Source organism: Eptesicus fuscus, chromosome 9 (assembly GCF_027574615.1).
Source record: "Eptesicus fuscus isolate TK198812 chromosome 9, DD_ASM_mEF_20220401, whole genome shotgun sequence".
NCBI classification, from domain to species: Eukaryota; Metazoa; Chordata; class Mammalia; order Chiroptera; family Vespertilionidae; genus Eptesicus; species Eptesicus fuscus.
Window position 1 is genome coordinate 31093059 of NC_072481.1, and position 22463 is coordinate 31115521.

At 55.1% G+C, this 22463-nt stretch overlaps 1 protein-coding gene across 1 annotated transcript; it reads right to left on the reverse strand.

Moving 5' to 3' along the window:
- Positions 1–4925: 4925 nt before the first annotated feature.
- On the reverse strand, positions 4926–18506 carry TMEM61 (transmembrane protein 61). The gene is given in 4 exon segments (XM_028142072.2): positions 4926–6083; positions 6085–6334; positions 11787–12136; positions 18020–18506. Coding segments are annotated over 4 exon segments (648 nt in total). The 5' UTR covers positions 18035–18506; the 3' UTR covers positions 4926–6050.
- Between the last annotated feature and the right edge of the window lie 3957 nt (positions 18507–22463).

Consider the following 22463-nt stretch of genomic DNA (forward strand, 5'->3'; position numbering starts at 1 on the left):
CACACTCCTCGCACCCGGAGGGATGAGGCTCTGGGGTCACTGCAAACCCGGACTTAGAGTTGCAGAGGGGGCAGGTCCCTCAGGCCCCGCCGCGGCTCCTGGGCCACACGTTCTCCAGGCGACAGCTACGCTTCAATGGGCCCGGCACCACCACCACCTTCACTCCTTCACCTTCCCTCTGGGCCCAGCCAGCGTGTGTGTGTGTGGCTCCGAGTGAGGGAGAAGCCAGCAGGGAGAGGGGTGGTTCCAGGAGCTGGGCCCCGGCCAGGGCTTTGACATCACCTCATTTGCCTGCGTGGGGCTGAGCTGGGTGGACAGGAGCCCACACCGTCCAGTCCTGGGAAGGCGGGTCCAGTGCGCAGCCCAAACACATCAGAATGCCGCTGGGAGGTTCCAGGAGCCCACAGGCTGGCATATTAGAATCCTGAGGCATTCTGGACTCTTCAAGGTCATGTGCCCTCTGAGGTTCAGGAACAATAGCCCATATTTACAGATAGTGGCTGTGTGCGTGGCACTGTCCTAAACACGTTATACTAGCATAGTACCCATTTAAGGGGAACCCCGTGAGGCACAGGCTTTATGAGGACACCAACAAGGTGACACAGTTAGAAAAGGCACAGCAGCCGGGATTTGAACCCAGAGGCCATGCCCCTAGCCACCCTGGGATACTCCCAAACTGTAGCAGGAAGGTTAAGAGTTCGGGCTCCGGGGCCAGGCACATTGCCTGGGCTTGGGTTCTGGGTCCTCTACCCTGGGGCAGTGTGGCTTTGATCAAGTTACTTCCCTGTGCCTCAGTTTTCCTCCTCTGTAAAATGGGGATAATTTCAGCATATCCCAGGACAGAGCTGTCTGCTAGCCTGGGCTCCCTGGATTCCTCTGTGAGCTGCTCCCAGAAAGGCTCAGGTGCCTGGATGCCCTTGTAGGGTGTGAATGACTGACAGCAACTCCCTTGCCCTCTAATCTAGGAAGATGCCTTAGTTCTAAGAATGACACTGTAATGGTGGAATTCCAGTTCTGGGGATAGGCTGATGGGAAAAACCAAATTCCCTTACAGGATTGTAGGAAAATGAGGACTGTCAGTGTCTCTAAAAGAAAACGTTAACTTGTCGTTTGTACCGAGTGTGATTGCTAATGTGGGGTCGTTGCTTCTATTTGGCATCCTGACTTAGTAGGTTGGAGATTTTCCTATTTGTTGTCATCACCGTCCCCCTTCTCCCCAATAAGAACTGTGCTTCCAGACGCCGCACCTACACTCACCCCAGACCCTCTGCCTGCTGTTCTGCCCACACACACCTTTTCCAGCAGCGGCTTCTCTTTCATCAGCTCTGAGATCCCAGCGGGTTTGCAGCGACTGCCCCAGGTCCAGAGGAGGCCCCTGTCACAGAGCTCAGGAGAGCCTCCCGGGAAAAGGCTGCTGAGGGTCACCGAGACGGGCTGAGAGTCACCAGGTCCAGTCCAGATCTGACTTCCTGAGATGGTGACTCCACTCTTGGCTTTAGTTTTTTAAATATCTGGTGTTTATTGATTTTTAGAGAGAGAGGAAGGGAGAGGAATAGAGAGATAGAAACATCATTGATCGGCTGTCTCCTGCATGCCCCATACTGGGGATTGAGTCTGCAACCCAGGCATGTGCCCTGACCGGAATTGAACCAGTGACCTCTTGGTTCATGGGTCAGTGCTCAACCACTGAGCCACACCGGCCTGGCTTGCCTTTAGTTTTGTCACCTGAGTGAGGACTGAGGGTGGTATCGGGGCCACCTCCCTGGTATTGTGCAGGACCTAATGGAAGAGAAAATGCTTTGTAATCTGTGCTTAGCAGAAGGGCAGGAGCTACCAAAGAAACACTATTATCATGGTCTTACAGAGAGGACCAGAGAAGGGAAGCAGCGCGGGGCCCCAGGTCCAGAGGGGCCCAGCCTGCGCTCTCTGGTCCTGGCTACTGGGCGGTGGGAGCGGATCTCTGTGGTCCCGGTCCAGCGGGAGCCCCTCGCGCCCCCTTGTGGCGGAGTAGCATGCGCTCGGCAAGGCGCTTTCACACCCTTTGGGTCATGCCCCTGTCCTTCCGCCCGCCCGCCCGCCCGCACGGTAGAGGGGAGCAGGAGAGGAGTTATTATGCCCGTTTCACAGGCGAGGAAACTGAGGCCGGGGAGGAGAAGGGACTGGCCAAGATCTCCCCAAACTGAGTTTGTGGCTGAGCAGGGACTGGGACCCACACCCCCAACCCCAATATAGATGGATCTGGTCCTTAACCATTCCTGAGAGGCCTCCCAGGCACCAGAGCACTCTGCTCCTCTCCCCACCCTTCCGTTCCTCTCTACGACCCAGCCTCCTTTCTCCTTTTTATCTCCTCTTTAAACAAATTTAAATGTGAGGAGTAAGAAGCTCTGGGCCAAGGAGGCGCTCAGCTAAATGCGTCTAATCTAACCGCTTCCACAGAGCCGGTGTGAGAGATACGCGGGGACAAACAGGTGTGCATGGTGCGCTCTCTGACCGTGCTGGGTTACCTATCCCTGGTTCCCATTCCCCGCCCTGTGGCCTCTGACCTTTACCTCCCTCCCCTGCAAAGTGAGGGAGAGGTTGAGGAGTCTGTCCTCCTCCAGCAGGGGGCGCGCTAACCACTGTTTTCTTCCTGTGTATGGAATTTAAGATCCTCACAATAGCCTCAGAAGCAGGGGGAGGGGGGAGAGATCACACCCATTTGACAGATGCGGATACTGAGGTTCATGGAGGCAAGGTGAGTGAGCGCCTCAAGGTCTCAGAACCTGTCGATAGTAGAGCCAGGATTCAAACCGGTCCCCTCAGTCTCTTGCTGAGCCCCTGCTACGTGCAGGATTGGAGGCATGAGGCACTCTGATACACACGGGGTTTCAGAGAGGGATGGCACTTGGTCCTTCCTTCTGGGGTAAAATATGGTAAAGGCTCTGAGATACGCTTGAGGTCCAACATGTGCACCAAGCAGAGAGAGGGGGGGGGGAGAGGCTGGGGGTTGGGGCGAGGAATGAAGGGGAGAGTCACAGAAGGGATCCTTGAGGAGTCAGCTGGAGCTCTGTCAGGGCAATCAAAGCAGTTCAGACAGAGACGGGCGTGTGCAAAAGCCCAGGGCAAGTAAGCACTGACCAGGGCTGGAGATGCAACTTTAAATGCTATGCATACACCTGCCCCTGCACTGCAGGCTCCGCCCCTCCCTCCCCAGACCTACTCCTCCCAGGTCAACTCCATCCTCTAGTTCTCCAGGCCAGTGCCCACATATCCTGGCTCTATCCTCACCTCCCCTCTCACACCTACATCCTGTTGGCTCTGCCTCCAAGGCATAAGAATCCAATCACTTCTCTCCCCCCACTCCTGCTCATCAGCGTGGTCTGAGCCCCCACATCGCTGTCCCCCTAAGTGCTTTCTGCTTTTACCCTTGCCCCCTAAGTCTCGCTCCAATCCAAATGCCAGGTCACACCTTGTCACTCCTGCCCAGAACCCTGGAATGACTTTGTCTTACCAGAGTAAAGCCAAAGACCTCAAAATGGCCGAGAGGAGCTTAGACAATTGGCCCATGTCACCCACCTCACCACCCCTCTGAACTCATCTTCTGCCATGCCTCCCCTCACTCCCTCCCTCCCGCCACTCTGGCTCCCTAGAAAGGGTAAACTGCGCTTGCCCGTTCCTGCTGCCTGCCATGCTCTTCCTCCAGATATGTGACGGCCCCCTCCCTCACCTCCTTCAAGTCTTTATCCAAATGTCAGCTTTCCGGTGAGGTCTTCCCTGGGGTGATATCACCACCTCCCCCCGGTGCTCCCTGTCCTCCCCAGCTGTCCATTGCCATCATGCATACTGTATACATCGTTTATTTATCTTGTCTCTTGTCTGTCTTCTCAACTAGAACCCGAGTGCCCAGGCGGGGACTTTGCTCGCTGCAGTATCCTCGGGGGCTGGAGCAGGGTAGTCTCTGGATTGGTATTTGGGAACGGAGGGGTGGGCGTCAGTTCCGGAGGAGAGGGATGCTGGAGAGGAAGCACAGGCTGGAACCTCCTGGGGTCATGCTAAGGTTTCCAACGTCTTTCTCAGGGGTCAACGGAGAGCCTCTAAAAGGGGTGTGCAGCGGAATGACAGATCGGATTTTAATTTTATGACGATCCTCTGGTTTTGAGGTCAGGTCAGAAGAAGCAAGAAGAGATGGTGGCAGTGAGGGGCAATGGCCAGGCTCTAGCAGAAACCCAGGGGGACAAGACTGCAGAGAACAATGTTTAGAATTAGTTGCTGGGGAGGAGGGGGGTGCTGTGGAAATTTAGTTGGGAAATTTCTGACTGATTTGGGGTGGAGAGCTGCAGGGGTCAGGCTCACCAGCCAACCGGAAGGATAAGCTGAGGGAAAGTGGGGGACAGGCCTAAGCTCGGAGGGTCCCTGACATCCCAGGCCTGGTGGCAGGCACCAGATGTGGCCGCTGAGTGGTGAAGACGCCAACAGCCGGGCCCAGGAGTAAACCAGTGCCTACCGGGGGCTGTGGAATGGCAGACCCGGCCTCACATGGCTTCTCCACCCCATGCCCTGCCAGGGAGCACAAGGGTCCCCAGTTCACAGCGAGGCCACTGCAGCTCAGAGGGTCGGTCGGGTGGCTTGCCTGATGGGAGACTGGCTCCATGGCTCTGACTCAACCCCCAAGGTGCTGGTGACCTTGAGCAAGTCACTGCCCCTGCTGGGGCCTCTCAGATTAGTTGGTACAGAGAGAAAAGGGTTTTCCAGTCTTCCAGCCCACCCCGCCCTCCCTCCACGCCTTCCAGCTCCCACCAGGCAAAGGAGGTGCCTCCTGGCCAACCTGCAACTCATTAACTCACCTGCCTGGGGGAGAGGCCTTGCTTTGGGGTAGGAGGGAGGCTGGGCTCTGCTTCCCAGCTGGGATCCCATTAACCCTTTAGGAATTTCAGAGAGAGAGAGAGAGAGAGAGATCAATCCCCACCCATATCCTCAGGATTCATATGGTGTGTGTGAGAGAGAGACAGAGGGAGAGAAAGAGAGGGAGGAGGGAGGGAGGGCAGCTCAAGCTCTGGCTTTGCCTTTATTCTCTGTGATTTTACCTCCCTGAGGCTCAGTCTCCAGGCCTGTTAAATGGGAACACCACCTGCAGCAGAGCAGGCTTGAGGATGTAAAACCAGGGCAGAGGGCGGCCCAGCATACAGTATGCCCTCGGTGAATGCCCAGCTGAGCCCCAGGACTCTGAGTCCCTGCTTGCTGTGTGACCCCGGAAAGGTTACTTAACCTCTCTAAGCTGGCTTGCTCATCTGAGAATGGGGTGGTACAGAGATGTAGGGATGAATAATGTAGCTGGACAGAAGGAAAGCAGGAGCGGTAACCGGCTCCCTGTCCCGGGAGATATGGGAGCAGAAGCTGAATGTGCCTCGGGTGGAGGGGGTGGGGCTTACCTCTGTGAACAACTCTGACAATCACTACACACTCCATAGACACTGCCTATCAGATGCATTAGCACTCAGCTGCAGCGTCAATGTGGGCTTTCCATGTCAGCAGCTCGCATCTGGTTTAATCCTCTCAGCCGAGCTCTGAGGCAGAAGGTGATGCCACTGTAACTCCCAATTCCCATTTTATGGGTGAGCACGCTGAGGCAGAAAGAGGAAAAGCCACGTGTCTAAGGTCACTCCGCTGGTCCATGGCGGAACCAGCACCGTGTTCTGAATGCAGAGTCCATGACCTTCTGGTTATGAACTCAGTGTGACCTTGGCCAGTCCTGGCTCTGCCTCAGGGCCCCCCTTTTCTCATCTGCACAATAAACTCTCCCAGCTGACGGCCAGCCCTACCTGCCAGCGGGCGGAGTGCACCCTCTTGGGCGCTCTGGCCCACGGGTCCCCCGAGATGGCAGCCCCACACACATCGCATGGGGCAGAAGAACCACCAGCTGGGCCCAGGAAGCCCCCAGAGCCGGGAGAGAGAATGAAAGGGATTCGCTTCAAGCACTTGTTACACAGCAACAGGATAACACAGCCCTGAGAAGCCAACGTCCGCGGAGTGCCTGCTGTGAGCCAGGCCCCGTGGCAGGCACTGCAAGAAGCTCATGCTTTGTCTCTGGACTCAGGGCCTGCGAGGGGCCTTTCCCCGCCTCCCACTGTGGTCTGAACCAGCTGGTACTGTCTCTCCAGGGATGGCAGCAGCAGCAGGGATGACACTCTCGTAGCTGGGCGGAGGCGAGGCGGGCGGGTCCCCAAGCAGGGCAGCCCCGGAGGCGCTGCACGGCAGGTCTTCCTCCGTGGGGTATGCAGGTGGTGCCAGGGGCCCCTCAACCAGTGGGCAGTGCACGGCCTCCTCATAAGTGGGGATGGCAACCAGCTCTGGGGTCCTAGAGGGACAGGAGAACAGAGGCTGTTAGCAAGGGCAGGGGGAAACCCACAGCGTGTCAGGGAGGGAGATGGAGGGCCCTGCCTTGGGCCAAACTCTTTGCGGGTCCCCCGGGACCCCATATACACACTTGGAGCTTGGCATGAGCGGCCCTGCCAACCTCAGCCGTCCATCCCACCCACCCTGCCCTCCCCCACGTGCTCACCAGGCCTCCTCGGCTCTCTCTGTAGGGAGAGTCCTCACCCGCCTCACCCTTCCCTGCTGCTCGTCCCCACTTGTCCCCTGAGACTCCTCTCGGAAGCTTTCCTGACTGCTAGCTCCCCCAGCAAAGCTCCCATAGTGCTCTGGGCTCCCACAGTGCTCTCCTGCTCCACACAGACCCCACCTGGTTGTCCTCTAGGGCAGGGACTGACGTTGAGGGTCATGGAGCTGAGGGCAGATGCTGGGGGGTGTTTGTTGAAAGACTGAATGATGGTCCACAGGCAGAAGGGTTCCCGGCCTACTGTCATACCTCTTTTTTAAAACATATTTTTGTTGATTTCAGAGAAGAAGGGAGAGGGAGAGAGAGATAGAAACATCAATGATGAGAGAGAATTATCGATCGGCTGCCTCCTGCATGCCCCCTACTGGGGATCAAGCCCACAATCTGGGCAAATGTCCTGACTGGGAATCAAACCGGTGACTTCTTGGTTTCTGGGTCGCCGCTCAACCACTGAGCCACACCCGATCGGGCTGTCATATCTCACAAGAGCCAGAGCTGTGGACGCTCCGAGCAGGATGGGAGACCTCAGCTCTCCTGCGCATCTGGATGCCGGAGGCCCTGATGTGGTCCTTCCGCCCAGGGAGTACCTCTGCTTGTCTACCCCGGAGATAGCGTCAGCCACGCCTGTCTCTGAGACTGGCCTCCAGCTCCCTGAAATGAACCACCGGGCAGGGACGTGAGGCAGGGACCAGGTCCCGAGGCTCCTCCATCCAGGCTCTGCAGCTGGATTCCAAGAACGGACCCCAGCCCTCAGGCCCCTCAAGGCCCCAGGGGGTCATCTCTGGGGAGTCCCTTTCCCTCCCCCCCGTAGGACTCTGTGGGGTGGGAGTGTCACTGACCCGAGGCCTGCTTCTGCTTTGGGGGCGATACGGTCAGATACAGGGGCTCACTAGGTGATCCTGAAAGTCCCTTCCCACCTCAGTCCCTCGAGGCCTGGCTGTGAGTCTGCGCACTGGCCGGTTCAACTCCCTGTTCTGCCACATTCCTGGTGGGCGACCAGGATCAGTAACTCCATTAATCTGAGCCTCAGTTTCCCCTCTGTAAATGGGGACAATGGCCCCTCCCCCACAGAACTGGATGAGGATTAAATGAGATGATGCAGGGCTGCTTGGCACATGCTCTGTAAATGGCCGCCAGCCACCACGCCTCCAAGGTCTCCTGGAGGAAGGGGCGTGGGGAGCAAAGCTCACCCCGGATCTCCCGCAGGAGGGCTGTCCCTCGCCCAGGGTCACCAGTTTGCAGCTGGCGGGGAAGCCATTCGGCCCACACAGCGGACCTGCCTATCTAGACAAAGGAGCGGCCGATGGCAGAGGCTGGCCCAGAGGACAGAGGAGGAAGTGGAGGGGACTTCGCTCCAGGGGTTAGGAGGAGCCAAGCTGGGACCTGCGGATGCCCCTCATGTGAGCACCCATTATCCGCTGGGGACACGGCGTGTCTCTGGGCAACGCAGCCCTCAGGGCGGCCCACGGGGAGGCAGACTTGCTGCTCCAGCCACAGGCAGGTCATGGTGACGGAGGGCACCCGCCAGGAGCCAAAGCTGGGATTCCCCACCCAGTGCTCTTCCAAACTTCTCTCCCAGACCCTCCTCCTCGGAGCCAGCCCAGGAGCCTCGCAGCAGAGGAAGCTAGTAAGAGACCTCATCCTTCTCTGCACTCCCAGCATCCTTTGCAGGTGAGGGCAGGCGAAGATCGTTGCTCCTGGAGGCAGGCAAACCAGGTTCTATTGCTGTGTGACCGAGGCTGTGTTCACAACCCTCTCTGAGCCTCTTTCTCCTTATCTGTGAAATGGGGGTAACGATGTTCATTTTATAGATTCAAGGCAGAGAAAAGTGGAAAAAGCTTTGACAACACTCAGAAAAAAAAGGAGGTAAGAAGGCTTCCAGCCCCTCCTGCCTTGGTCACTTCTCAGCCACACCTCTGCCGCTCCCCTCTTCTCCAAGCTCTGGAGACATGACACAGGCATTGGATGTGCTTGGGGCCACCCCAGCGCTAACCATGGGCAGGGCAGGGCAGGGCACAGGTGAGGTGAGCCTGCAGCAGGAAGTTTGCTTGGAAGCAGACTGGAGCAGCCCTCATGTAGCGCCAAGTGTCCGTGCAGGGTGGCCACAGCGCACACGCCGGAGGAGGCTCTGTCCATGGTGCTCCGGGTGTGGCACCCTGCGGTGGCACGGGGCCAGCTGCCACTATGGTGCCAAGCACAGGAAGCTCCTCAGGGCTGGGCTCACCACTCTCTGGAGCCTGGTTGGGGCCGAAGACCTGGCCTGGCGCCAGCTCCCCAGCCCTCAGCAGAGTCAGGCAAACATGGTAGGAAAAGGGGAAGGGACGGGGATGACATACTACCTGCCCGACACTTCAGCCCTCTAATCTATCTCACATTCATGACAACCCTGGGTGGTACAGATAAGTGAAAGCCACACAGCAACCAGGCAGCAAAGCCCCAGCTCTGTCTGGCTGCAAAACTCAGCCAACTCCATCTATCACATCTCTCCCCACCCAGCGCCTAAACTCTCCAAACCTCAGCTTTCTCATCTGTAAAATGGGCCTAATCCTCACACTTCCCTCATAAGCTGCTCCACTTACGAGCAGTTGAGGCTCAAATCAGTTAGTGGGCATAGCATCCATTGTAAACTATAAAGTATCCTAATGGCAGCCAAAGATAATGTGTGCACGAACTTTAAAGTGTACGCACTTCCCCACCTGTCATCTCATCTGAACCTAACAACAATCCTAGTAGCTGACAGATGAGGAATCAGACACGGCTCAGAGAGTCTAAGTAACATGCCCAAGGACACACAGCTTATCAAAGAAAAGAGCAGAGACTGAAACCCTCCTGTCTGAATAGGACCATGCATTTCTGCTGTGCTCACTGAGGGTGGTGGCTCTGGGGTGCATCCTGTCTAGCCACCCTATTTAGGGGATCACACATAAGATGGGAGCCCTGAGAGGGCAGGGGTTTTGTCCAGTGTGGCGTTGTCGGTGCCCTGCAAAGGACCCAGCACACAGTACTCGGTAAATGTTGTTAAATGTGTGAAAGAACAAGTAGATAAATGGAGAATGAGGTCCAAGAGGGGGGAAAACCTGGCTAAGCCATCAGCCCAGAAGGCCTCTCTGACCTGGGTTTATCTTCAGAGAGTGAGGTGCCTGGGACAGGAGCAGGAGAGTGACCTCCCCCTGGGGGCCAGATGCTGGTCTCCCAGGCGGCAGGGCTGGGCTGAGTCAGCCCCAGGGACAGGGCATGAACAGCAGCAGCCTCCCTGACCCCCAGCACCCAGTTCTGAATCTAAGACGGGTCTCCAACCCTGGAGCACTCTGCGGCCTCCTGGGAGGGCCTCCTCCCTGGCCCGGCTGGGAGTGAAGGCTGGTGGCCCCACCTGCAGCTGTGGCCCGGGCCCTGTTGGGTCAACATGGCTGTGTGTACAGACAACACCCACCCCTACACTCAGGCCACCCTGGGTGGGAAGGGCCAGCTCTGGGCCAGAGGGCCCTGAGGCCTGGCCTGGTTCCAGCTGACCACTAACTTGTGGTGTGACCAGTCACCGGTCTCTCTGCAACCTGGGTCCTCACCCAAAAAGTGAAGAGTTTGGCTGGAGAGTTTCCAAGGCCCTGCCCTTCTGACAGTCGGGTCAAACCAAGGCCCAGCCATTGGACTAAGTGGCCTCTGTTGAATACTCTATTGTCTCTGACCTCAAGGATTCACAAGCCAGTAGTGGGAATAACCTGTTACATTCCTTAACTCAGCATGCATTCCCCTCCCCCTTTTTTAAAAATATATTTTTATTGATTTCAGAGAGGAAGGGAGAGGGAAAGAGAGAGATGGAAACATCAATGATGAGAGAGAATCATTGACCGGCTGCCTCCTGCATGCCTCACACTAGGGATTGAGCCTGCAACCTGGGGATATGCCCTGACCAGGAATCAAACCGTGACCTCCTGGTTCATAGGTCGACACTCAACCACTGAGCCATGTCGGCCGGACAGGGCACCAGTTCTTGCCTTGCAGGGGAAAGAGGGCTGGAGAAGATGTACGTAGGCCCCTGACATGTGGGTACACCCAATACTTGGTCGAATGAATAAATACATAATAGGTGCAGGCATAATTCACTTACTCAACAAGGCAAAAATTGGCTCTTGGTATTGGTGAGATAAAGCACAGATACACATACAGAACATAAACACATATATAATGTAACTGTGGTATTTAAACTTTACAGGGGAGGATTGAGAAAAAAAATGCCTAAAGAGCCTCCTAAGAGAGAGTAAAAATAAAAATGAAGCTTGAGAAATGTTGTCTATTCCAAGATTTTTGTCTCTGCCCCGCCCCCCGGCCTTCCCCTGAGCCTTTGTACGTGCTACTCTGCCTGCCTCACCCGCCTCTCGCCACCTTAGCCTCTCGAGGAAAAGTTGACATTTACTGTGCACCTACTGTACGCCAGGCACTGGGCTAAGTTCTACGTACGCATCATCTCATTTCATTCTCCCTGTGTCCCTCGAGCCAGGGAATGGGTGACAGCACAGACTCTGGTCCGAGTCCTGGCCCTGACATACACTACCTGGGTGTCCTTGGGCAAGTTACTTAGTAACATTGTGGTGCCTCCGTTTCCTCATCTGTAAATGGAGTAAATAACCGTACCTACTTCAGAGGACTGCTATAAGGATTAAAAGACTAAACATATGAAAAGCACATAGAACAGTGTCTGGCCCATGGTCAGTACTACACAGGTGTTTGCTATTATTGCTGCTGTTATTATTCCTATTTCAGACGAGGCTGAGGCTCAGTGGGGTTGCATGATCTACTTGAAGTCCTACTGCTAGTTAGTAGAACCAGGAGAAGGTCCCAGTCAGTCTGACGCCTGTGCCTGAGCTCTGAACCACTGTGCTACTCTGCCCCATACCATGCAGAGCTCAGCTTTCCACCTCTTCCAGGAAGCCTTCCTGGATTTCCCCAGATCTCCACAGGACTGTGTCTATGCCTCTCTCACAGCTCTAACTACCCCATGGGGAGGCCACTCTACCTCTGTCATGGGGCTTTAAACTACTCCAGGACTGTGCTGATCACCCTTCAAGTTCCCAAGGCATAGACAAAGCCTGGTCCTGGGGATGAACCCCGTGAGAGTTTGCTGAGCAAATGCATGAAGATGGAATGGTGCCCCACCTATGGCCCCAACCTGCAGCCCCCGCCATTCCCCACTAACCTGCAGCTCTCCTTCTCCGACGGCTCCACAGTGAGGTAGTACAGGTCTCTGGAGAGGTGATATGGGTCACTTCGGGGTGACCCCCAGGCATGGGCCTTGATGGACCACAGCAGGCCAAGGAGCAGCAGCAAGCCGCCTGCCCCAAAGCAGAAGAAGCTGATGGACCTGAGCAAGGAGCTGGGGGCCTCGGGCGCAGGGTACCCAGTGGGTGGGGCCGGCTGGCTGGGTTGAACACCCTTATCCCCTTCGCTCCACCACGCGAAGCAGAGCGTCCCGGCGATCAGAAACACTGTGCCGCTGACAGACGTGCAGTAGCGGAGGGTGGAGGCCACTCGGCCCCTGTCACAGTTCTGGACATGCAGAGAGAAAGGGGAGAAGAAATGGGCATGTAAGCAGCCTGCCAAGTACTGGGAGCCTGGGTTTTAGTTCTCCTCCACCTGAGGTCACTGGGCACCCCTGGAGAGGTCATTTGAGTTCTCTGTGCCCCAGTGTCCTCATCCGTGTGATGGAGATGATGCTCCTAACTTTGCGGGGCTGTTTTGGAGGTCACAGTGGATGTGTCTGAAGTTGCTAGCACCACGCCTGGGATCGAGGAGGAGTTCAGTAAGGGTGGTGATGTTTGCTCCGGGCCCCCTCCAGGCCTCAGAGGCCTCATCTGCCCAGTGGGTATAAGACTCCACAGGCTGGGAGGGAGAAGAGCAAACACCTCTTGGGTCCATCGGGCCTGCCAGGATCGGGCTGGCTGGTGACACATTCCTCACTTCACCCAGTCACAATCCCGAGGGGTCGACAGGGTCCCCTCCATCTGACAGAGGAAGACACGAAATGCAGGACAGGAAAGGGAGCAAGCGTGAAGGAGGGCGCGGAGATGTCTGAAGGTAAAATTCATGATCTGAAGCAAAATTGCGCACAAAAATGTCCACTGTGGCCTTATTTATAATGACCCTAACTTGGAAAGAGCCAAAATGTCCAACTCTAGGGAAATGGTGGGTAAACCATGGCACAACCTCTAGAAGGACTATTAATGACTTATTTTTTAAAAAATCAAGCTCAGCACAAATGTTTAACAACAGGAGGGAAATGCTTTTGATATCTTACTTTTTTCAACTTAGAATACCTAATTACCCATATAGTGTTATCTCAACTCAGTAAAGAAAACATGCACAGGAAAAAAAACCCACAAAAAACACTGGGAGGAAGCCTGGCCCCAGACAGGAAGGGGCTAAAACATACATCTGTGTGGTCCCCAAAGGCGTTTTACATGCTGTTCTCTTCCTGGTAACTGCCCATTATCCCCCCTCAAGGCTCCGCTCAGCCCCACCCACGAAACCTTCGCCGGTGACACTTTAAATACCCAATCCGCTCGGCCTTCTTGGACCACAGTACTTACCTGTCTGTGATTAACTTCTCCTTTGCTGTCCATATTGGCCCTGTTCTCTGCTCTATCCCCCAAAGCCCAGCACATAACAGCTGCTAAATAAAAATTTGTTAAAGAAATTCCCTTAAGTGAGGGGGAAAGTGTTGCTGGCCAAATATTTGTTGTGTGAAAAGCCTGCTCACAGCTGGAAGAACGGGTGAGGGGGGATTCCAGAGGATTCCAGCTGCTTCAGCACCCAGCCTTGAAGCAGAGGCCTGGCCCTGGTCCCCACACCGCCGCTCCCGGGCTGTGTCCTGGGCTGAGCCTCTCCACCGCTCCGGGCCTGCTGCCTCATCTGCACAAGGAGCAGGTGCTCCAGCAGGCTGCCAGGAGAACTCGGTGTGGTTCCATCTCCCCTCCCAAACGCTGAGCCAGAGGAGCAGGGAACTCACAGACCTCAGGGAGACGTCAATGGCCAGAAACACCTCCCAAATGGGAGTTTGCCCAGCCAGACGGGGTACATCAGAGCGATGCCCTGGGGAGCAGCTGTTCAAAGGCATGCTCCTAGGGGAGCAGAGGGGTGTGCACAATGTTCCAGATCCAGTAGGTGGAGCTTCAGATTTCAAAAGGGCATGTTCCCACCAGAGGGGAGGAGGGGGGGTGGAAAGGGGAAGGGGCTTAAGGAGTACAAACTTCCTGTTATAACCTAAGTCGCGGGGATGGAAAGCACCGCATAGGGAACAGAGTCAATATCATCGCAATAAACTATGTAGGGTGGCAGATGGTTACTAGATTTATTGTGGGGCTCACTCTGTAAGGTGTATAAATGTTGAATAACGATGTGGTACACCTGAAACTAATATAATACTGAATGTCAATTATAATCGAAAATAAACTTAAAAATTTTAAAGAATATGTTCCCAAATCTGTTTTAAAATGTATGTGTGGTGCCCTGGCCGTGTGGCTCAGTTGGCTGGAGTGTCGTCCCGTACACCACAAGGTTGCAGGTTTGATTCCCAGTCAGGGCACATACCTAGGTTGAGGGCTCACTCCCCGGTCAGGGTGCATACAGGAGGCAACTGATCAATGTTTCTCTCTCACATTGATATCTCTCTTTCTCTTTCTCATCAATTAAAAAAAATAATCAATAAATAAATTATATTAAATTAAATGTGTGTGGTTAAGAAATAAATCCACCCATGTTATCAATAAGAGAATGTGTGTGGTCCAGCCGATGTGGCTCAGGGGTTGAGTGTCGACCTATGAACCAGGAGGTCACAGTTTGATTCCTGGTCAGGGCACATGCCCGGGTTTCGGGCTTGGTCCCCAGTGGAGGTGGGTGTGCAGGAGGCAGCTTGTCAATGATTCTTTCTCATCATTGATGTTTCTATCTCTCTCTCCCTGTCCCTTCCTCTCTGAAATCAATTTAAAAAATACATATTTTTTAAAAGTGTGTGGGTGTACGTGTGTGCATGCACATGTGGGAGAGAGAATCTACACATGTAACGAGAGAATCTATAATATACACCAATCCCTCTGGGCCATTTGCAAATTACCTGCAGTTCTCTGCCTGTGAATCTGTCTTTGGGGCAAGTGCCTCCTGTCTCCAGCTCAGGCATTTTCATGGGGGAAGAAAAGAACCTGACTTCCCTCCCCCCAAAGTCAGACAGCAAGGAGAGGCTGTCAAGAGAAAAAGCACTTGACAGTTGCCCTTCATACCCAGCATCTCATCTGACTCCTCACAACAGGGCAGGGAAAGAAATTCCTGTTTTGCCAATGAGACAGGAGCCAGACAGGTGAGAGACTTTGCCCACACCCAGATACAACTGATTTCTCAGCACCTGAAGAACTCACTCCTGCATCAGGGAACTTACGATGCTTTTTCCTGTGGGAAGAGGAGGAAACCACAGAGGGGGATAATAATGCAAAATAGAGAAGAACGTTCAGCCTGCTCCGCAGAGATGAGCATGATCCCCAGGTGGATGTTTCCTTTCCATTTCTCCCTGGGCCTCCATACACAATGATGATGCAGCAGGTGTGTGCTGGGCATTTACATGGGCTGGACATCACACCAAGCACTTTACTGGCGTCCCATCACGGGATCCTCAGAGCAGCAACATGTCCCGAGGACATGGGGCTAGAAAACTGTCAGTCTGTCCGAGGTCCGTGTCAGAAGCAGCCCCGCCCAGCCTCTCCGGTTGCTTCTTCCTAAGCCCTTCCTGTCTCCCTGTCCACAGCTCTAATCAAGTACTCTCAATCACCTGGACTCCTGTTGCACAATCTTTCCTGCACAAGGTCAAGAACCCACACACTGCCTGGCTAGTGTAGCTCAGTGGTTGAGCATCGACCTATGAATCAGGAGGTCATGGTTCGATTCCCGGTCAGGGCACATGCCCAGGTGGCAGGCTCTATCCCCAGTAGTGGGCGTGCAGGAGGCAGCTGATCAATGATGAGTGATTCTCTCTCATCATTAATGTGTGTTTTTTTTCTCTCTCTCTCCCTCTCCTTTCCTCTCTGAAATCAATAAAAATGTATTTTAAACACACACACACACACACAGACACACACACTGCTGGCCAGCCCAGGTCTAGTCTAACTCAAATCCCTGGGTGTGTGCACAGCTTAGATCTATCTGAATGTTTAAGTATATGAAGGTGAGACCTTGCTGTGAAGAGATGTATCTGTAAGTCTTTGGCACAGGCCCTTCTCACGCTCTAGAATGCACTGTCCTCCTCAGACAAGCCCCTGCAATTGCCCTTAGCATGCTCTCACCGGTGAGGGCACCTCCCTCTGTGTGGGTCTCCCTCCTTCCATGTGGATCCCCCTGTAGGCAGGCAGGACACAGGCTACCTGCCATTCCAGGGACGGAGGGCGCCGGTGTCCACTGGGTGGAGGACAGCCTGTTCCGTTGCTGTGCGGTGGTTTTCGTTATTTACAGATCGGAGCTCTGGCTGATTATCAGCAGCAGGTGTCCTGGCCCAAGGTTCCCCTGACCTGTTTCAGAGTTGCTTTCTGGCAGCTTACTTACCTTGAGGCAGGATAGTAAGAAGCTAGGAAGATTCCTTGGCAAGTAGAATAGGGAAACTGAGGCAGGTAGCTGAATGCACTGGCCAAGCAATTTACAGCCAGATGCAAAAGGTCACCTCCCTAGAGATAGCATGTAGGCCTCGGTAGTATTCCAGCTCCAGGCCCAGGAAAGCAGCAACCTTTGGTGGGCAACTCCTGGACCAGCTGCAATGACTCATGACCCTGCCCTGGTGCTGACCAATCAGTAGAGACCAGACCCTAAGAGGTCATGGAAAAGCTGATGAATATTTTATTGAAATCTCCTCTAAGACCACCCCTAAATTCTCAGCCTTTAAAAACCCTCAAAACAAAGGACCCAGCAGGTACGCCCCTTCCTGGAATAAACTCTTGCCTTTCCCTTTCCTCTTCTTCCCCTATAGGAGTGCATCTCCTAACTTCGAAGGGTCCCCATGAGATTTGCAACCTGTCTCCAAGGCCCCATTTTCCCGGACTTTGCAGTGAGCAAAAGCAGCCCCGCCCAGGCTCTCCGGTTGCTTCTTCTATCCTAAGCCCTTCCTTGTCTCCCTGCCCACAGCTCTAATCAAGTACTCTCAATCACCTGGACTCCTGTTGCACAATCTTTCCTGCACAAGGTCAAGAACCCACACACTGCCTGGCTAGTGTAGCTCAGTGGTTGAACATCGACCTATGAATCAGGAGGTCATGGTTCGATTCCCGGTCAGGGCACATGCCCAGGTGGCAGGTTCTATCCCCAGTAGTGGGCGTGCAGGAGGCAGCTGATCAATGATGAGTGATTCTCTCTCATCATTAATGTTTTGTGTGTTTTTTTCTCTCGCTCTCCCTCTCCTTTCCTCTCTGAAATCAATAAAAATGTATTTTAAACACACACACACACACACACACAGACACACACACACACTGCTGGCCAGCCCTAGGCAGACCCGCTAAGGGCCAGGTAACAACCTCTCACACTTGTGTACACGGTACCCTGCTGGGGGAGGAAGAAGGAACTCCCTGCCCTGGAGGGAATAACCCCAACCCCAGAGAAGCCCTGATCCCTGCACTCAGCCTGCCAGGCTGGCGCCCTCGCTCACCTCCCTCATCCTCCCACACACAAACACATCCAAACTCCTGCCACCTGGGGGCCCCTACACCTGTTGCTCTCCCAGGCTGGGGAGCCCTCTGTCCCCATCCAGGACCCTCATTTCACAGCCACACCCCTTCAAGACCCAGCCCAACACCTCATCTTCCCAGACGTCTTCCTGCAGCTGCCACCCTCGCCTCCCACCAGCCACAGGAGGCCTTTCCTTGCATCTGATGGATGACCCCGCTCACTACGGCCATTCTCTCAGGCAGCTCAAATTCTCTGAGCTCAAATTCCTACCTCCCAGGGAGGAGAAGTAAGTTGTGAAGATGTGGTGGCAAGATGGCAAGCTGTATGTGAAGCTCGGTGACGCCAAGGGAGCCGGACAGAGAATGGCCCTGCTCTGATCCTGGGCAGGTTACCTAGCTTCTCCATGCCTCCCTTCCCTCCTCTGTGACATGGGCACAATAACACCGTGGTGTCCTGCTACCCACAAGGGAACGTTAGGTGCCAGTTTGCTGTAAAGAACTGGACCAGGTCGTCTAAACTAGAAGTGCCCATATCTCCACCTACACTGAGGCCCTGCGCGCCTGGGGCCGTGGGCCAAGGCCGCTCAGCGAGTTACAACGCAGAAGACAGCCGAGTTGCAGGCTGCCCAGTAAGCCCCCGCGGTCAAGGTGAGGGAAAGGGACCAGACGGGTTGGACATCAGGCGGAACCAGCCGGGTTGCTCCCGAAGGAGCGAGAGGAGGAAGCTCGTACCCACCTGGGGCGCAGCCATGGCGCGCAGGCGTCAGGGGCGGTCCAGGCGCGGGGGTCCGGGGGGCAGAGGCATGGTGGCCGTCGGACCGAGAGCTGCGAGCACCTGGAAACGAGTCCCTCGGGTCTGCAGGGGGCGCCGGCCGTGAGGGGGCGGCCCTGGCGACGATCCCGAGCCCCACTCTCCGCGCCGCGCAGAAGCGCTAAGGTCGGGTCCGGGTCTTGTCCCGGGATCTCGCCTGTCTCCTACCCGCAGCCGCGTCCGTCGGGTCCGCCGCCGCCGCCGCCTCGCACCCGAGCGGAGGTGCCCAGCCGACTTCCCTCGCAGGCGCGGTCCCCGGCTGCGCGCACCAGCCGCTCATCTGCTACTCCGCGGGGCTCGCCCAGGACCGGCTGGGGGACCGCCCGGCTCCGGCCCTGCGGACCTGCCCTCTGGGCTCGGGCTCTGGGCGGGGCCCGCCGCTCCTCTCCTGGGATCCCGGTCCTAGCCGGCCGCCGGGTCTGGCGGAAACTCCGGGACCAGCTCCCGCGACTCCGGGGCGGCTCCAGGTGCCGCCCCGCCCGGCCTTAAAGCGAAAGCGCGCGTGGGGCTGGCGAGGCTTACGGTTTTCCTGCCCGGGGAGCGCCGAGACCGCTGTTACCCTGAACAGTAGGGAATCGTCTGGCCTTGGGGCTGTCCTGCCCCCACTACGTCCCACCCCCTCCTAGGGTGAGGGTGGGGGTGGGGAGGTAGGGAACGGAGACGACTGCTCTGAGAGCCACAAATGCCCCGCCGGAGAGGGATCTAGGATTCCGGAGCCCCCCTTCTTACTCCCACTTTACAGCAAGGGAAACTGAGACCCAAAGCGGGAAAGTCGCAGGCCTCAGTGCTTTACCGCAAACTACGTTTACGCAACTGGCTTTTCTTCTCCCTTAGGTCAGTCTGAGAGCCAGCCCTCAGGGAGACCCCCAAAGACCTCACAGCCTAGCGGAAGTCAGTCTCCGAAATAAAGGCCCGCGGGTAGGTGCTTCCCCTGGCTCCTGCCCCAAGCTCCTGGGAGAAGGGGGCTTGAGAGCAGGCCTCCCACCTGATGTGAGACCTCTCTTCTCTGAACCTTCCTCCTGTGTCAAAGGAGGGCTGAAGATTCAAATGTTGAGGATGGTTCAGCTGGCGGGGCTCCGTGGTTGAGCGGCGATCTATGTATGAATCAGGAGGTTACGGTTCCATCAGGGCACGTGCCCCAGTTGCAGGTTCGATCCCCAGTGTGGGGTGTGCAGGAGGCAGTCAATCAATGATTCTCTCTCATCATTGATGTTTCTATTTCTCTCTTCCTTCCTCTCTGAAATCAATAAAAATATATATATTTTAAAAAAAACCTGTTAGGACTGAATGAGTTAAGCACTTGAGGTTAAACACTGGGCGTTTAACAAGTGCAGGCTAAAAGCAGTTTTTGTGGACTGGTTTTTGGGGTGTCTGGAGGGAGGATCAGGTGTGTGTGTGTGTGTGTGTGTGAATTCTTCTATGGGAGGACACCGGAGTTATCTTAGAAAGGTGGGATGGGGCAGAGCATCCGGGCTGGAGGAGTAGTAGGTACAAAGCCCGGACAAAGTCACAGGCTGGTTAAACCTTGGCAAGTTTTTGTGGGTCAAAGGGAGCTGATTCCCAGACCAGCCTAGGTCTGTCTGGGTTTTGTTTTTGTCTTTTCCTGCTGCTCTGATAAGGCAGGGGACAGGCAGGGCCTGATTCCCCTCACCCATGTCAAGGATTCCCCACAGAGCTGGCAGGGTGCACTCCCAAATGACAATGGCTCTATTTGAGAATCTCCTTCGTCAGTGGTGACTCTCTGAGGGCAAGGACTGGTTGTGACTTGGCTCAAGACCCAGCCAGACCCAGCAGGGCCAGGATCACTGGGACTAGGTCCTGATTGGAACCCAGGGATCTGGCCCATTCTCCTGGCTCCCTCTTCCTCTCCCCCACCTTTTGGGATCTCTGGGGAGCCCCATGGGCTTGGATATACTTGCAGACCCTTTCTGAACCAGCAGCCTCAGATATTCCCTGGCTCCAGGTTGGAGACTCAGAGGAGAAAATGGTCACCAGCTTTTGCTTCTAGGGGGCGCACCCACTTATTACAAACATCACCAGCCAGCTGTTTTTCATGTTCTTTTAAGAATTTTATTTTTCAATTACAGTTGATGTACAATATTATATTGGTTTTTCTTGTTAAGGATCACTCAGTGAAGTCATCGAGGCTGGGAGACAAGTGCCTTACCCAGCGTCCCACAGTCTATACGTGGGGAGCAGGGAGTCGGGGTGGGGAGAGGAGGTGCCAAAACCATGTCGTTCTGAACCTTCCAGACCCTCATGCAGAATACCCCCTTCACAGTCTGTGAAGGACAGTTGCCAACCCTGTAAAGGGAGAACATCATTTCCCTAAATGCAGCCTCATCTGCACAAGCTCTGCCCACCCTCCTACCCCCACCTCCCCATCCTCTCGGGCCCACGAGAAGCAATAAGCACTGGAATCGGGCCTCTTATGGCTGTTATGAGGGTTAACTGAGTTATTATATAATGTGCTTAGCAACAGTGTTTGGCTTATAGTAAGTACTTAGTAATATTGGCTATTATTATTATTATTATTATTATATCTGTAAGTGGAAGAGAAGCAATGAGAGAAACCATGATCTTCCTGGCAGTGCAGCCTCCCTCCCTCCCCCACCTCCTGCCTCCAGGACAGGGGTCCAGCATCCTTTTGCAGGACCACATCCTAGAGATAACCAACTACTGTAACATTGTGATATAACTCTTTCTAAGTTACACATTTTACAAAAATCTGGTCATACATGGCATGCCCTTTTTAATAGTTTTCATTTTCATTTCACATAATTCATCGTGAACATCTTCCCATATCTCACTGCATTCTAGTTATTCACTCACATGTCTGGCTACCCTGTAGACAGCACCTTGAGGGCACATATGGACATCTCATGTCCTACCCCCGCCTCACCCTCCTCGTGCCATCTCAAAGCTGGCGCGTAGTAGGACCACCGTGGATGTAAGTCGTGAACGGCATGGGATATACAATAGTGGTGGGTGGTTCTGTCCCCTGCCCAGGAGCACAGCTCATTCCCATAGGGAGGGAAGAAGACTCGGGGAGTGGGGGCATCTCAAGGTCTGCCAGCAATGCAGCCAAGGCTGGTCAAGATCTAGCGTGGGAATATCTTTAAAGAAGAGTCTCTGAGCACATTCATTAATGCCAAATAGCAACAGGATTCTGAGGTTTGACTTCCTGAAAGTGGGGGTTTAGGCCAGTGTTCTCAACCCCAGGCAATTTTGCCTACCCCAACCCCCGGAGAACATTTGACGATGTGCAGAGACATTTTTGATTGTCACAACCGGAATGACTGTGGTGGGGCAATGCCACCACATCTAAACATCCTGCAGCGCACAGGGCAGCTCCCCGAAAGAGTGATCCCATCTCAGGAGTCAAGCACCAAGGTTGAGAAGCTCTGGCTTAGATATCTCAGGCTTTGGAGACTAACTAGTTCAAAGGATGCCATCCCATGTTCCACAGAGGGACGGGAAAATAAATATAAGTATACTAGGGGCCCGGTGCACGGATTTGTAGACCGGTGGGATCCCTCGGCCTGGCCTGCAGGGATCAGTGGACCTCCGCACCACGGCAGCCAGGCCTTACCCGCCAGCTTGTCAGGCTCCAGCCTGCTGTCCGCATCGATCCCGCACGGCACAAAGTAGTGCACGAAGTAGTGCACAAAACTCGGGCGTGCAAGGGGATTATCCACGTGAGAGGCTCATGCAGCCACAGCTGCTCTCTTCAGCTGTGAGCCTGGCATCTGGTGCCCTTCTGTCAGCTGAGCGGCGCTCCCGCTGTGGGAGTGCACTGACCACCAGGGGGGAGCTCCTGCATTGAGTGTCTGCCCCCTGATGGTTAGTGTGCGTCATAGCTACTGGCTGGTCATCTGGTTGTCCGGTTGCTTAAGCTTTTATATATATCACTAGAGGCCCAGTGCACAAAATTCATGCACGGGGGTGAGGGTGTTCCTCAGCCCGGCCTGCACCCTTTCTCAATCTGGGACCCCTTGGATAGGGTCCCTAGGCCTGGCTGACAATCAGGGCCTATTAGGGCTTTCCTTCCCCCAGCTGCCGGCAGCTGGCTCCACCCCCATCCCCGCTGCTGCCACTGCTTGCCATCTGTGTGGCGCTGCACTCCCCTCCCCCACCACCAGTCGCTTCCCTCTGCAGGCGACAGGCATGGGGTGCGATTGCTTGGCTGGCCTGGGCCTCCCTTAAGGGGGCGATCACTGGCCAGCCCCGCACACCCACCACATCGCTGGCTGGTGGCCTGGGCCTCTCTCTGTGGGGCGATCGTGGAGTGATGGTGGGGCCCCCTGACCAATCGCATCGCACCCGCCTTGGCTGGCCTGGCGCTAGTGCATGTCATAGCATGGTCATC